The following is a 15,522-nucleotide window of genomic DNA, read 5'->3' as shown; positions in this document are numbered from 1 at the left end:
CAAAAAGAAAAAAGCCGGAAGTGGCGCTGTGGCTCAAGTGGTAGAGTGCTAGCCTTGAGCTGAAGAGCTGAGAGACAGCGTCCAGGCCCAGAGTTAAGGCCCCATGACCGGACCCAAAAAAACAAAACAAAACAAAAGTATGTCTTATTTTCTTTCTTTTTTTTCCAGTTAAAAGTATTGTCTTTTACTATATGAAGGAGCAAAGGAGATTTGAACTGCATCAGAAAAGGGCAGTGAGCATTAATTTAGTTCCTATAGGGGATGGGGCTCTTAGAAGATTGAAACCTGGAATTAAAACCAATTCTTTATTTTGGTGTTTTTGCTTTCTTTAATTTTTTCCCCCTTTCTTCCACCTAACTTTAACTTCAGCCTCTATTTGGTTTTCCTTATTCCTCAACAGTAGGTAAATGGTAAAAGATGGAAAACTACCTAAAAGAAGTAAACAATCAAGAACTAGGATGAAAGGAGATATGTAGATTTCCTTGCCTTATACTCCACAAACAAAGACATCTACTCTTGTAATTGCACTCATCTGGTTTTCTTCTAGACTTGAGCATTCAATCCATCTCCGTAAACAAGTTGGAGACAATGAGTGAAAAACTTGGCTCCAATTTGTTTCTTTACTGTCTATTAGCTAGAATTTCTCATCGCTGGTACTAATATGAAAAATTTTAACCAGATACTAACTTTTCATTAGAGTTGAATACTGACCATAGTTTCAGAGGTTTAAGTCCATCATGGCAGGAAGGGTCATGGCAATCAAAAAACAGAGAGTGAATGAATACCTTTTGTGCTCTCTGCATTTCTTTTTAAGATTTTTATTTTTATTTTTTATATAACAGCACTTTTCTCAGTCTATACTGTCTTAGGAAATTTCATTCCAAAGCATAATAACCTAGACCTCTAACACTATATTAGGTTTTATTCTTTTCTCCTCTTACTCATTTGATTGGTGTCTATTTATAATCTTCACATTTTGTGTTTCATAAGTGATATAAATAAGGGGTAAGTTGTGCAGCTTGAACTCAGGGTTTGGGTGTTGTCTCAGTTTTATCACTCAAGGCTAGAGCTCTACCACTTAAGAGTCACAGATCTACTTCCTGCTTTTTTCCGGTGGTTAATTGGAGATAAACATCTGACAGACAGTCCTGCCCAGGTTGGCTTCAAACTGTGATCCTCAGATCTCAGCCACCTGAGTAGCTACCAGAATCTAGCTTATTTTTTAGAGTTTTCAATATTAAGGTTTGCAAACAATATATTTAACACTTCAAATAAGGATATATTTATAAAAACTAAAACTTCCTTGGCATTTTAGTCTCCTTTTTAAAAAAACCAGTTAGGTCAGCTGACCTCTGCAAAAAGTAGCATTGATTGAGTGAGCCAATGGTAACATAAATTAATTTTAGTGATATGCTGGTGGCTCACACCTGTAATCCTAACTACTAAGGAGGCTGAGATCTGAGGATCGCGGTTCACAGCCAGCCCGGGCAGGAAAGTCCGTGAAACTCTTATCTCCCATAAGCACTCAGAAAACCAGAAGCGGAGCTGTAGCTCAAGTGGTAGAGCGCTGGCCTTGAGCTGAAGAGCTGAGGGACAGCGCTCAGGTGCAGAGTTCAGAGACCGACAAAACAACAACAACAAAAACTGGAAGTGGAACTGTGACTCAAAGTGGTAGAGTGCTAGCCTTGGGCAAAAGAGCTCAGGAATAGTGCCCAGTCCCTGAGTTCAAGCCCCATGACTGAAAAAAATTAACTTATCTTTTTTCATAAATGATTATAAACTCACTCCAAGCACAGTAACAAAACTTCATAAGAAATCAAATAATGATAATCTATATTTTCTGAAAGCTAATGCTTAGAGGGGAAAAAAGGTTCGCCTTATATCTAGTCATTTGTAACAGGTCACATGAGTTATATGTAATTTAATGTCAAAGTAAGTGATAATTACAGTAATTTCAGTAGAGAATGTACTGTGGCCTGACGTGATCATCCTTTGTAAGCTGAACATCAGTGGCCCATGCCTGTAATCCTAGCTACTTGGGAGTCTGAGAATAACATGGTCTCAGTTCAAGACCTGCCTAGGCAGAAAAGTTTACAAGATTTCTTCTCAAAGGAGGTCTGAACAAGGTGGTATTTGCCTGTTATCCTACCTATACCCCAAAGCCTAACTAACATAGGCAGGTCATGCCCAAGGGTATGCACAGAAAAGTAAGACCCTATCTAAAAAATAATCAGCAGAAAAACAAGGCTGTAGACAAAGCTTAGTGGTAAAAGGCACCTGCCTTTCAAATGTGAACCCCAGCGTTCAAATTCCAGTACCATAACAAAAACCCTTAAACAAGTGTAATTTAAACTCATACTTAAGGATATTATAGAATTGACAAGTAGGAAAAAATAATTATAGGTAGACTATGGATATAAACAAATAATGCAAATTGAGAGAAACTGAAAAAGATATAGAAGAGACTGTGTGTGGTGGTACACCTGTTACTGCAACACTCAAGCAGGAGGATTTTGCCTTCCAAGGTGACCAGTGCTTGGCTATACCACTAATTTAAAAAAAAATTATTGTGATTAAGTGATTATATAAATTTCACACTATTGTGAGATAGTGATACTTAGAGTCACAAACACATTTGAACCTTCATAAGGAAAATTGTCATTATCATGGCCTATGTTTGTGAATTCTATAAGCTCTGATAAGACAACTATTTTCTTCCACACTGGGTGATATGTACATTACTCTCCTTTTGCTTAGTATAAGCTGTTCCCTCTTTCCCTCTCATTCCCTCCCTCCTATCACTGCCCTTGAGTTATGTAATTCATTTTCATCTATGTCCAGTGCAGCTTATGGGCCTGTCTGTGGTATATTTTCCCCTGTTTCACTCTGATTTTGTGTCCTCTTCCTAGCTTTCCTCAGATGTGCACATATATATATATACCATATTGTAGTCAAGAACATGGAGTCATTTAGAAATGATAGAATGAATTGAGTGGAGGTCCTTTGTTTCTTGAGTCCTGTTTACTTTGTCATATCTCCTTGCATTTTGGATTTAACACCCACATATCAGGGAGACCGTGTGCCATTTGTCTCTCTGCACTTAGCTCACCTCGCTCAAAATTATTTGTTGTAGTTCCAGCCATTTCCCTATGAATGCTATTATTCTGTCCTTTCTAATGACTGCATAATATTCCATTGTATATCAGTACCACAATTTTTAGGTCCATTCATCTGTAGTGAGGCATCTGGATTGTTTTTATATTTTGGCTATTGTAAACATTGCTACAATGAACATGGAGGTGTATGTGTCCTTGTATTCTGGTTCCTGTTGTTCAGGATAAATGCCTAGGTGTGGTATGGCTGGGCCATAGGGGAGGTCCATATTTAGCTTTCTGAGAACCCTCCAGACTGCTTTCCAAAGTTATACCATTATTTTTAACATAACATTATTGTTATGCCTAAAATAATTATTTAGCAATATTTTTGATTCAGTAAATTGTTTTAAAAGGAAACAAAATATTTTTCTGAACAAAGCTTTAACTAAAAATTTAACTTCCATACTCCTTCAATAATATCAACTGGTTAGGTTTTCTTCTTATAACACAAAGCCAATATAAACAAAACAACTACAACTATCTCTAGACTTGGAGGAGAAATGGGAAATGGACACTTATAAACTGAAAGTAATAAACCAACTCATTCTCTTTCTCATCATTTCTAGTCCTCACCTGAAATTATAGGGACTTGGGTACAGAGCCAAGATTCAGTGGGATCTACTAATTGTATGGGCAGAAAAATGGTGGCAGGAACCAAGATGGGAGAAGGAAGGAATTCTCAATAATTGTCCTTGTTCAAATGAGCTATCCTTATGAATATTGATGGCAGCTAGAAATAAGAAGTCCTGGAAGAAGGAACAGGCTAGAAAAAGGCTTCATCTGACAACAAAGTACAACTGTTATTACCTTGTTCCTTCTAGCTCTAAATCCTAGTCTACTTAGTATTCAGAAAAATGTTGAACTGGCCTCTGTGCTTCTGCTTGTTCATTAACTGTATCCTGACAAAGGAAGTTTCAACTGTGCCAGGTGAACAGAAAACCAGACCATACTTCTATCATCTAAACTTTTTATGCATCAAGAATCAGAATCACCTCCCACTTCTCAATATCCTGAAAAACATCAAAACCCATTGTTAAAGGTATTTCTAACCATAGCCTGGTTAATACACCCTGGACTAATCATCACAAGAAGACAAACTGTAATACAGACACCATTTTGTACCTTTAATTCTTTTCTGAAATGAGTTACTACTTTTACATATTAAAACCAAACAAGGGCCAGGTACCAGTGGCTCATGCCTGTAATCCTAGCTACTCAGGAGGCTGAAATCTGAGGACTGCTGTTCAAAACCAGCCTAGTTCAGAAAGTACCATCTCTAATTAACAACTACAAAGCTGAAAGTGGAGTTGTGATTCAAGTAGTAAAACACTAGCCTTGAGATGGGAGTAGGGGGTGGGGGGGAGCTCAAAGACAGCAACCAGGCTCTCAGTTCAAGTCCCAGAAATGGCACAAAAGCAAAACAAAACAAAACCCACCAAGCACCAAAAAATTGAACAATCAGTGCTACCGTTAGGAAGGAGCTGGTGTATTTGCCTTGTACTTCAACTTTCCGCAGAGAGCTCACACTCCAGGCAGCGGCTTGTCTTAAGTTGGTACCCACACATTTACAAGAGCCTGCAGAGTCAGAATATGTTATCTTCTGTTGTTCTGGCTACTGTTAGCTTCTGAGACCAGCTTCCTAAAGGGCTTCAAGGCCCCTTGGCTTTAATGATTTTCATTCTGAAAGAATTTCACACTTGTCTGAAGTTACTTTACACAGAAGAGTCAGTCCATAGTATCAACAAATGATCAACAGAGCCTCAGACACACACCAGTTATCTGACTAAGATATGGCCACCTAGTATTTCAGCCTTAGCTATATCTATAAGGAAGAGATGTCACATAACAAGGAGACAATCACAGTATAAAGGATTCTCCCCATCAATCTTTCAAGACTTCACAAAATTGTACTGAACCTTCCTTCCCAATGTGGAGATCCAACCTGTATAATGTCATTGCTAGCTATGGTCCATTATCTAGGGCTGACTTTTACCAAGAGTTTATACTGTAAACTTTCTGAAAATTTCACATGTACTTTACCATATGATAATTTCACAATATTAGGTTTAATGACAGTGGTATTAAAAGAGAAACTAATTCAGCGGTTGATTTTATCCTAATTCTTCAACATTTACTCCACAAAAAGATAAAAGTTGACTTTGATGTTCCCTCTTTTCAAAGAAACTCAAATATTTGTACACCTAGTCCCAGTACTCTGTCTTCCTTCCCACTCGAATACATGCTTGTGCATACACATCCATTTTTATATAAGGACCATGCAGCCTCTTGACTAGGCACATAACATATTTTTTTCCTACAAACTGTTGAAGGTGTCTACACTAACAACACGGACACTTAGTTGAGGCTATTCATGAGTAAATCTATCCCAGAAAATTTTAAGTGTAGATCAGCTTAAAATCTGTATCTGTCCTTAACCCTACACTGTTGGTGACAAACAGGTGTGCCACATCACGAGCAGCCAAAAAAAGAGCTCTGCTTCATCTTCTACTTCTAGCTACTTTGAGATTCTGAAGATTTTATTTTTTCTGCTGCAAAAACCAACATGTTAATGAAAATCCCTCAGCCAAGAGGCTGGCAGAATAGCTCAATTGGTGGGGGGACCTACCTAACAAGTGTGAGGCAAAATTCAAACCTTACTATACTGAAACCAAATAAAGTTCTTTGGGATTGAGTGGATAATAGCTTTCAACCACCGACATACTAAATGTGGTTCCTACCAGAATATCTTGCTGTGTTCTTATCTCAGTGTCCAAAGCTCTGAATTCTTGCCTGATTCTGGGCCCTCGAGTACATGTACAGAAGCCAATACCTCATAAACAAAACATGTTAAAGCCATGAACAAGTTCAATCACTTAAACTTTCTAGTAGGCGGCCCTAATCTATTGCTCTCTCCCTCAGAGTGAGTCTGTTGGTGTGTCCATCTCCCTTCTCATTCTCTCTGTATAACTCTACACCCCTACTCTAGTATTCCATTCCTCTAATACAAACATTGAATGTGTACTGTCATTAGATACACACCTACAGGAAAGGGATTGCATCAGATCTAGTAAGATTATCACCCTCCAGGGAGAAGAAAAGGCACACCACACTGAAGACAGACAGTTGTTTCACTCCAACTTCCACTCCTTTAACAACCCTCACTCTTTCACATTCATTTCAGAGACTTAGCTAGGCTTTTCTCTACCCCTGAGCTGACAGTAAGGGCTATCTAGTACTGAACCCCTGACAGATAGCTTTCAGCAGTTAAGCTGCTTGGCTACCCAGAAGCTCAGATTCCCCAGAGCCAACAAGACTTGGTTTCACGCATCAAGGGACAGGCTTGAAATAGATTCTGCTGTTAAACCTAACAGTCACTAATTCACAGGTCCGCCTGCACCGGGGTAAGTTTGAGAAGCGTCCTCACTGATCATCACACTCTACTTCAAAGCACTTGGGGGCCAGAAATGCAAATAGGGGACTGATTCATCCATGTATGTGCCACCCACCTCCTCCAGACCCCATGATGGGGTATGGCTTGCCTCCAAAGACAGAGTACCATCCTCTTCTGAGAAGGGTGTGGAGCTCTTTTCAGGTACTGTATCTTCAGGTTGGATCCCATGCAAGTACAGCCTGTCACTGCAGTAGCCAGATGAGGAGGGAAAAATGCTCACAGTCATGCCACTGACAGACAGATCACTCTGAGAAGCAGGCAGTCTGGAACCCTGGGGGGGCTGATCCACGTGGGAAGATTCTGTACGCTCAAGGCCTCCTGACTGTTCAAGTACTGATGAAGGAACAGAATATTGGGCTGTGCAGGGCTCTGTTGAAGAGGTACTGGGTATCCTTGTGATTCCTTCCCTCACACTCTGGCTCGCTGAAAGTTGGTCTTGATTTCTTGGATTGGAGATATAGTCTGTCCTAGGCAAAGTGCTGCTCAGAAATCCAAGCCGAGTGCCTCCTTGCTCCACTGCAGTCTCTCTTTGCAAAGGCAGCAGCACAGCCCTGCTGCTGCAGGATGCTGTCCTTGGAAATTCCACCAGTTGGCTCACTGACTTCTCACAGTTCCTTTCTGCTGGGTTATCAAGCAGGTGAGCGATGACAGTCTTCCCCTCTTCCAGGGAATCCCAGGCCCCTCCAGCTACTGATGACTCATTCTCTAACAAAAGGTGAGCAGTCTGAATCTCGGCTTGGTATCTCTCCTTCACCTGCACAATCATTCCCTGATCGGCCACCCCTGATTTAGGGGCTAAGTCTTCAGGTAGCAAAATGTGTGAGGGAGGACACTGGGCCCCTCCCACTCCGTCCTCCTCTCGGAGACTCACTGGCAACTTCCTTAAGGTTTCAGTCTCTTCAATGACTCCAGCTCCTTCCAAATGTTCTTCCTCGTGAGACGCCTCTGGAGTAGGGATTTTCTTCCCCCTCCACTTCCTTTTGAACCGAACCCTTTTCTTAGGAGATATAGGAGCCTTCTCGGGAACAGCTATTGACTCTTTCGGCTCCTTAACACAGCCCAGTGAATTTCCCATTTCTTTCCTCTCCTAATCTCCACAAAAACGCAGCTAAGCCTGTCCTGGAATCCCAGAGAAATTCCAACCTCGGCTTCATCGGCTTCCATGCACATTTAAAACCATGCACTATGCCGGCAATCCCTCCAATTCTTTCTCCCTCCCTCCCTGCCTCTGTCTCTTCCAGCCGCTGCTGTTTCAGACAGCCATCTTACAGGCTCAGAGCTGCAACAAGACAAATTCAAAGCATCTCACTGCAGTTCAGAAATCACTTGACCTAAAAGCAGACAGAAACCGGATTGGCTGCAGCTTCCTCTCTCCAAATATGAGGTAATTGGAGCACTGCCCTCAGTAACACAAACAGAACGCAAAAATGAAGCTAGAAATCTATGGGGAGGGGGTAAATGAGGGAGGGTGAAGAGGAGGGAGGAAAATGTCAGAGTACGTGCAAATGGGAGGGGAAAGAAGAAAGGTAAGGTGGAGAAAGCAGGAGGAGAACAATATCAAATAGGGAAAAAGCAAACCAGCTCAGCTGGTGCCAACTAGCAAAAGGGAAGGGCTGAGCAGAGCCAGAGATGCAATTATGGCTCCCAATCTCCGAAATGAAATACGTTTTAATTGTATGAAGATGTCTGAAGGAAAATATCAAGCAAAATATGTATGATTCTGAATTTTTTCAGATCAAAATACAATTGCCTTAATTAACTTTTAAATCCAAACAAACACTAGACCTTACCCCTCACATTAAAAAATGAAACACATGTTTGAAGGACCTAGCCTCCTGTAGTATTTATTCCCCTCTTTCCCTTTTATCCCCCATAAAAAGAAAAGTAGAGGAAAAACCTGGAAAGTAGCATTCCGAATACAGTATGTGAAAGCTCAATGGAAAGAATGTGATTTCCAAATACAACAGCAAAGCAAAGCAGGGTCTCCACACCAACAATATTGGACACAAATGCTCCACCGTGATTATTGGTGCTGCTGCGAATAGCTAAAATTCTTTTTACACACCTGTTAAGCACCAAGCACTGTAGGAAGCTATGTACATGGATTATTTCATTGAACTCTCATAGCAACTATGTGAGGTCATTTTATATTTTGCAGTTAAAGAAACAGGTTTAAGGAAATTGATTTTACCCAAGGCTAAACAACTAGTAAACTGCAGTGCTAGACTAGATGTCAATTTCTATTTAAGTCTTTTCTTCTTCCTGAACTCAGGGCCTAGGCACTATCCCTGTACTTTTTTACTCAAGATTGGTGCTCTACTATTAGAATCGCAGCTCCACTTCAAGTTTTTTGGTGGTTAGTTTGAGATAAAAATGTCATGGACTTTCCTGCACAGGCTGGCTTCTAACTGCAATCCTCAGATCTGTCTCCTAAGTAAGCAGGATTATAGGCATGACCCACAAGTGCCCTGCAAGATTTTTCATTTTAACAGTATGTCCCATCACTTTTTAACTACAAATCTCTACTCAGCTGCATAAATCACTATGGATCTGAAATGGCAACTATATTCTACATTGACCAACAGCTCCAACAGAGGAAGCTGCTAATTAAGACAGTGGGGGTGGACAGAAAAAAGACTGATGAAATGAGATCCTGATGATTTCTATTGAAAAGAATAGTAACAAACAACAAACAGAAAGTAAACCTGAACTCAATTTTGGAACTAAAAAAAAAAAAACATCCTGTGGGAACAACAGGATTCTTCTATCTAATTTATGTAGAGAGATGTTGCTGAATGGTATAGAGGAAAATAAATTATGTGGGCTGGGAAGGTGGCTCAGTGGTAGCATGCTTGCCTTGCATGCATGAGGCCTGGGGTTCAATTTCTCAGCACCACATAAGCAGAAAAAGACGGAAGTGGTGTTGTGGCTCAAGTGGTAGAGCGCTAGCCTTGAGCTGAAGAGCTGAGAGACAGTACCCAGGCCCAGAGTTCAAGCCCCATGACTGGCAGAAAAAAGAAAAAAGAAAAGAAGGAAGGAAGGAATGGAAAGAAGGAAGGAAGGAAAGAAGGAAGGAAGGGAGAGAAAGAAAGAAAGAAAGAAAGAAAGAAAGAAAGAAAGAAAGAAAGAAAGAAAGAAAGAAAGAAAGAAAGAAAGAAAGAAAGAAAATTATGGATGGCTCATGCTTGTAATCCTAGCTACTCTGAAGGATGAGATCTGAAAATGCTTGAAACCAGTGCAGGAAGGAAAGTCCATGAGATTCTTATCTTCAATTAACATACCTCCTCCCCCAAAGCTAAAAATGGAACCATGACTCAAGTGGTAGAGCACTAGCATTGAACCAAAAAAGCTTATGGACAGGACCCAGGCCCTGAGTTCAAGCCCCAGAACCAGCACACAAATGTAGTTAATGTTAGTTACTTCACTGCTACACTTATTTAATCCCCAACTACCAACGCTAGGGATCAAACCCAGGGACCAATGCATGCTAGGCAAGAATTACTACTGAGCTACATTTTTCTCCCCAGTACAGGGTTTTTTTGGTTGGTTGTGGGGCTTGAACTCTGGGCCTGGGCACTGTTCCTCAGCTCTTCAGCTCAAGGCCAGCGCTCTACCACTTAGCCTCAGTGCCACTTCCAGTTTTCTGGTAGTTAACTGGAGATAAAGAGTCTCATGGACTTTCCTGCCTGGGTTGGCTTTGAACTGTGATCCTCCTATCTCAGCCTCCTGAGTAGCTAGGATTACAGGCGTGAGCCACCAGCACCTGGTATCCAGCTTGGCTTTTTATTGGTGATTTTGAGTTAGATTCTCATAAACATCTCTGCCCCAGCTAGCTTTGAACCAAGATCCTCCAGATCTAAGCTTCCTTAACAGCAGTATTAAAAGTACGAACTAGGGGCACCCAGCTTTCTTCTAGCTTTCTTTCTTTCTTTTTTGAGACAAGAGTCTTACTATATTGCTCAAGCTGGTCTTCAACTTCTACCCTTAAAAGACCCTCCTGCCTCAGCCTCTTGGGTTGCTGAAACTACAGGTATGTACTGCTATACCTGCGAGCAGTTACTTATTTATACCACACAGATCCAGATTATGCAGCAGAGGGAAGCAACTTGCCAGGCTCTGTATAAACATTGAAAACCTGTACCCAATTGTTCCTGGAGATCTAAAACACGCCCTCCACAGAAGGAAATTAGTAAGAAACCTAAAGGACATGCAACCCTTTCTGAGGCTGCCTTCCAACTGCTTTTCTCCTAGAGCTGTTCTTTATAGCTGACTGCAAAGTTGCAGCGCCATCTTATGACCATTATAAGCCACCGCAAGAAACAAGAGAGGAGATGGCATAGGAGGTAAATAGCAAACCATTTCATTAACACCTGACATTGCAACATAAAGTTCTCTAGGTAGCCTTCCTTTTGCAGTGAAGCCAGAAGGAACTCTGAAGTTGCACCTCACCCTCAAGGCTTGAGCATGAATTTTATAATGAATTAAAATAAACCAAATTCCTGAAAATTGATAATAGAGGCGAGAGAGCTGTTTAAAAACTAGTATCCTAAGCTGGGTGCTGGTGGCTCATGCCTGTAATCCTAGCTACTTAGGAGGCTGAGATCACGATTCAAAGCCAGCCCAGGGAAGGAAAGTCTGTGAGACTCTTATCTCCAATAAACCACCAGAAAACCAGAAGTAGCACTGTGGCTCAAGTGGTAGAGTGCTATCGTTGAGCTAGAGAGCTGAGGGACAGTGCCCAGGCCCAGAGTTCAAGCTCCACAACCAACAACAACAACAACAAAAAACTAGTATCCTACATAGTTTCTTTGAGAAGCATACTTACATATATGAACCTATGCTTTTCTTCAACATCTGCCTATGTCAGACTCACCAGACCCTCATTTCCTTCTGTCCCAGAGAGAAACTGGACTAGGACAGGAACAGAGATTTTTAGCAGAGTAGAACTTGGTTAAAACTCCCAACTCAGTTAATAAATAAGCTCAGTAACCCATCTAATTTACTAGGTGGACTCCATGTCTTTACCTGCAAAATATGAACACCTACTTAGTTGTAGAAAGGGCTGATAAAATGTCTTTTTTCTGCCGGTGGCTCATGCCTGTAATCCTAGCTACTCAGGAGACTTTGATCTGAGGATCACAGTTCAAAGCCAGGAAAGTCCTGAGACTCTTATCTTCAATAAACCACTCAGAAAATCGGAAGTGGTACTGTGGCCACACACACACACACACACACACGCACACGCACACGCACACACACACGCACACGAATGAGAAGGGGAAGTGGGGTGGGAATAGTCTGACTGGGGTCAAGTCAAAAGCCTCAGAGTTAAATTGAAAGACTAACACTGGCCAAAGATGTAGCTATATCTAAGCCCCTGTGCTGGCACAAAAACAAGACAAATCATTAACAACAACAACAACAAAACCTTACTTGTCATAGTGACACTATAAAAATACATAAAAATAAGTAAATAAATTCAATAAAGAAATGTTCAGGATCACTTTGGAGAATCTTAGGGAGCTAATTATTCTGAAAATTGATAAATAGAGGGAAAGATGTGAACTTTTACTAGTTACTAGGAACTATCCCTCAGGGTGGTAGATGAGATGAATTCCTAACAGAAATATCCTAATTAAAAAAATGAAGAAAGATTTAATGAAATTTGAAAATCATCATTTTACAAGCTCTAATAAAGTAATGGAACTAACCATCAGTAATTAATTAAACTATTAAGTGAACCACGAACAAAGATATAGAATAGATGGATCAGGTTGATGACACCTGAACCCACATATCAATTTTAATGTCCTAAATAGAGACACAACAGATATATGTCCATCCTCATGTGCAGCAAAAAAGTACCCAACACAAACAACATCATTGTCTTTGCAAAAAATTTAAACTGAATATAAATGAACCCTGGGTCTAAATCTAAACTGCCAGTTTCTGGGCAATACAATGCAAGGGATGGAGGTCACTGCTGGAAGCATCTGAGAAGTGCCTCTGGCATCTTAATAAGCATTTTGAGACAAAAGACCTGAAGAGGGAGCAGAAGTTAATGCCAAAGTAAGATTATTAGGATCATCTGAACATTGATTAGACATTTGATGGTTTTACAAAAAAATGAACTTTTTCTGTGGTGCTGAGTATCAAATCAAAAGTATTTGTTTTTAAGGTGTGATACTATGAACTGTTTAAACAAAGAGTTCTTATCTTTCAGAGCTATTATAGGAGGTCTTTGATTTCCTTCAAAATAACCAACTGGGGTTTGAGGACAGGAATAGGATATAGGTGAAAAGACATTTAACTATCATGAGTTAATAATTATTGAGCTACATGACACATTATATGGTAATTCTTCATACTATTTTTCTACTTTTATAAATGTTTTCATTAATATATGTTTTTTTCAGTGCTGAAGATAGACAAATATTTTCTTGCTGCCTATGTCACAGCAAAGTTTTGTTGTTGTTGATTTGTCTTGTTTTTGTGCTAGCACAGAGTCTTGTAATTGGCATAATGCTCTTGTTTGGCTTTTTGCTCAAGATTAAGAGCTCTACCACTCAAGCCATACCTCCAGTTCTGGATTTTTGCTGGTTAATTGAAGGTAAGAGTCTTGCAGTTTTGTCTGCCTAAGCTGGTTTTCAACCTTGGTCCCCAGATTTCAGCCTCTTGGGTAGCTAGGATTTTAAGTGTGGGCTATAGACACTTGGCTCCCAGCAGTTTTAATTAGTTTATTCAATTTTCAGTCTGTAACCCCTTAGGTTTCTCCCTCATTTTAAAGCAAGTTTGTGGGCCAAAAATCAAAGAAAGTTTTCACTAAAGAAAACTTCCTCTGCCAGGTACCAGTGGCTCACACCTGTAATCCTAACTAATCAGGAGGCTGAGATCTGAGAATTGCAGTTCAAAGCCAGCCTGGGCAGCAAACTCCAAGAGACTCTTATCTCCAATTAACCATTGGAAAACAGAAGTGGAGCTGTAGCTCAAAGCACTAGAGCACTAGTCTTGAGTGCAAAAGCTTACGGACAGTGCCCAGATCCTGAGTTCAAACCCTACAACTGACCCTTGTTGAAGAAAGAAGGAAGGAAGGAGACCTCTTCTGGCAACTGAGGATGTAGCTCAGTGGTACACTGTTTACCTAGCATGCTGGAGACCCCAAGTTCTATCCCCAAACAAACAAACAAACAAACCCCTCTTCTCTGTTTGTTAAAGAGTTCCAAAGGGTAAGTCTAGTCCTACATGGAGGCACACCCTACCAGGGCATGCTTACCAGGTTCATGTTTGTCGTTATTCCTATACTTACAGCTCAAGACACCCTGTGGTTCCACCAAAATATAATGTTACCTCTGCACACACCCAGTCAAACCCATGCTTTAGAGTGCCAGTGCTGGCTCCAAACCAAAGTTCCAAGAAACAAGCATGTATTCTTAGCATTTTCTTAAGGTCTTAGGAATCCTGAAACACCTGCTGTTCTGTCTTCAAACAGAAGGTGGTGCTAACTCTCTAGATAAGATGTCACCTTGGCCGCACCCTTGAAGTCAGTACCTTGAGTTATTATATAGTAGTAGCCTTCTTTTCCCACCTACTGAATCCATCAGTCTAGTGGGTAGCAACCAAGTACTGGAGAGCAGTTTGAAAAATAGCTCTGTTTGGCTGTCCTAAAAGTTCTTCAAAAAAATCATTCTTTTAAATAAAAATAGATTTGTTCCAATAACAACCCAGACTTTAAAAGAAGTTTCATCTTAGGAAGGAGGCGCAATGAGAAGGCCATGTGACCATGGGAACACTTCAAGATGGCACTGCTTTCAAGGGTAATATGCCTGCTACAAGACTGTGCTTTTTCACATATGCAAATCTAGCTACCAAGGTGTTTCTTTACATATCATTCAGATAAGGAAAAGACAATATCAAAGTAAACTCAGTCTCATGCTACCCTTCTAAAGCATCAAAACCAACATCTCTTCCTATCTCTCATACTGAGTTCCTAAAGAGCCCAGTTTTTTATTTAGCTGAGCAAACAGACTTCTATCAGACTGTCAAGGACAGGGCCAAACCACAAACATGAAAAAAAAAAAATTCCTTCCAATTCGTCATGCAAATAACTAAGAAGTTCTGAGTTTAGGATATAGCAGTTTATCTCCAGACCATTCTGAACTTTCCATACCACCTTTCATCCACCCTAGTTTACTGCCAAATACAGAGAAAGAAGGCTCAAATTCTGCTTTGATAAGGTAGTGCAACTTTCTAGACATAAAAACCAAGCAAAAGTAGTTCCAAACTTCACAAACCCTACCTGGAAATGCAAGATGATGGTCCAGATCAGGCCCAGGGTTAGCTTGGGGTTACCATCTGTAATATCATCATTACGAATATTCACTAACTTCACCTGAAAAAGAAAGGAAAGCCAGTTTTAGAACCTGAGACTTTCTATTTGATTTTTGCATGCTTTTATTATTTTCACACAGTTAAATTAACTTTTTTGTCTAAGTTCTATGAATTCCAACACATAAAACATTTCCATCACCCTAAAAAGGTACCCTATACTGTATCCATTGTTAATAGTCAAACCTTGCCCCACTTGTACTGATTTTGCTCCTGGTCCTTTGTTTCACTTTTTTCCAGAATATCAAGTAAGTGGAATCACACAGCTTTGTAACTGGGCTGTTTTTTTGTTTTTTTTTCCAACTCAGCTTAATAGCCTAGAGATCTCCAATCAAGTTCTCCTACCACTCTTCACTTGTTAATTCCAACAAGTACTTATTAAATGCAAATTGTGGACTACTCATTAAGATAGTTACTATAGGTAAAAAAAAAATTTGGGGGGGGGTCCGGTCATGGGGCCTGAACTCTGGGCCTGGGCGCTGTCCCTCAGCTCTTCAGCTCAAGGCTAGTGCTCTACCACTTGAGCCACAG

The 15,522-nt window shown here is 40.5% G+C and overlaps 1 protein-coding gene across 1 annotated transcript in view; it reads right to left on the bottom strand.

The window, feature by feature from the left end:
- The window catches only part of LOC105986090 (microtubule-actin cross-linking factor 1-like), a 52,237-nt gene that overhangs the window by 2,075 nt on the left and 34,640 nt on the right, over positions 1-15,522 (bottom strand). Inside the window, exon 4 of the mRNA XM_013016846.1 lies at positions 1,058-1,063. Coding sequence (XP_012872300.1) covers positions 1,058-1,063 — 6 coding nt within the window. The remainder of the gene's footprint in view (positions 1-1,057; positions 1,064-15,522) is intronic.

This window comes from Dipodomys ordii, unplaced genomic scaffold, assembly GCF_000151885.1.
Source record: "Dipodomys ordii isolate 6190 unplaced genomic scaffold, Dord_2.0 Scaffold33, whole genome shotgun sequence".
Taxonomy (NCBI): Eukaryota; Metazoa; Chordata; class Mammalia; order Rodentia; family Heteromyidae; genus Dipodomys; species Dipodomys ordii.
This window is presented reverse-complemented; position numbering and strand designations above follow the sequence as displayed.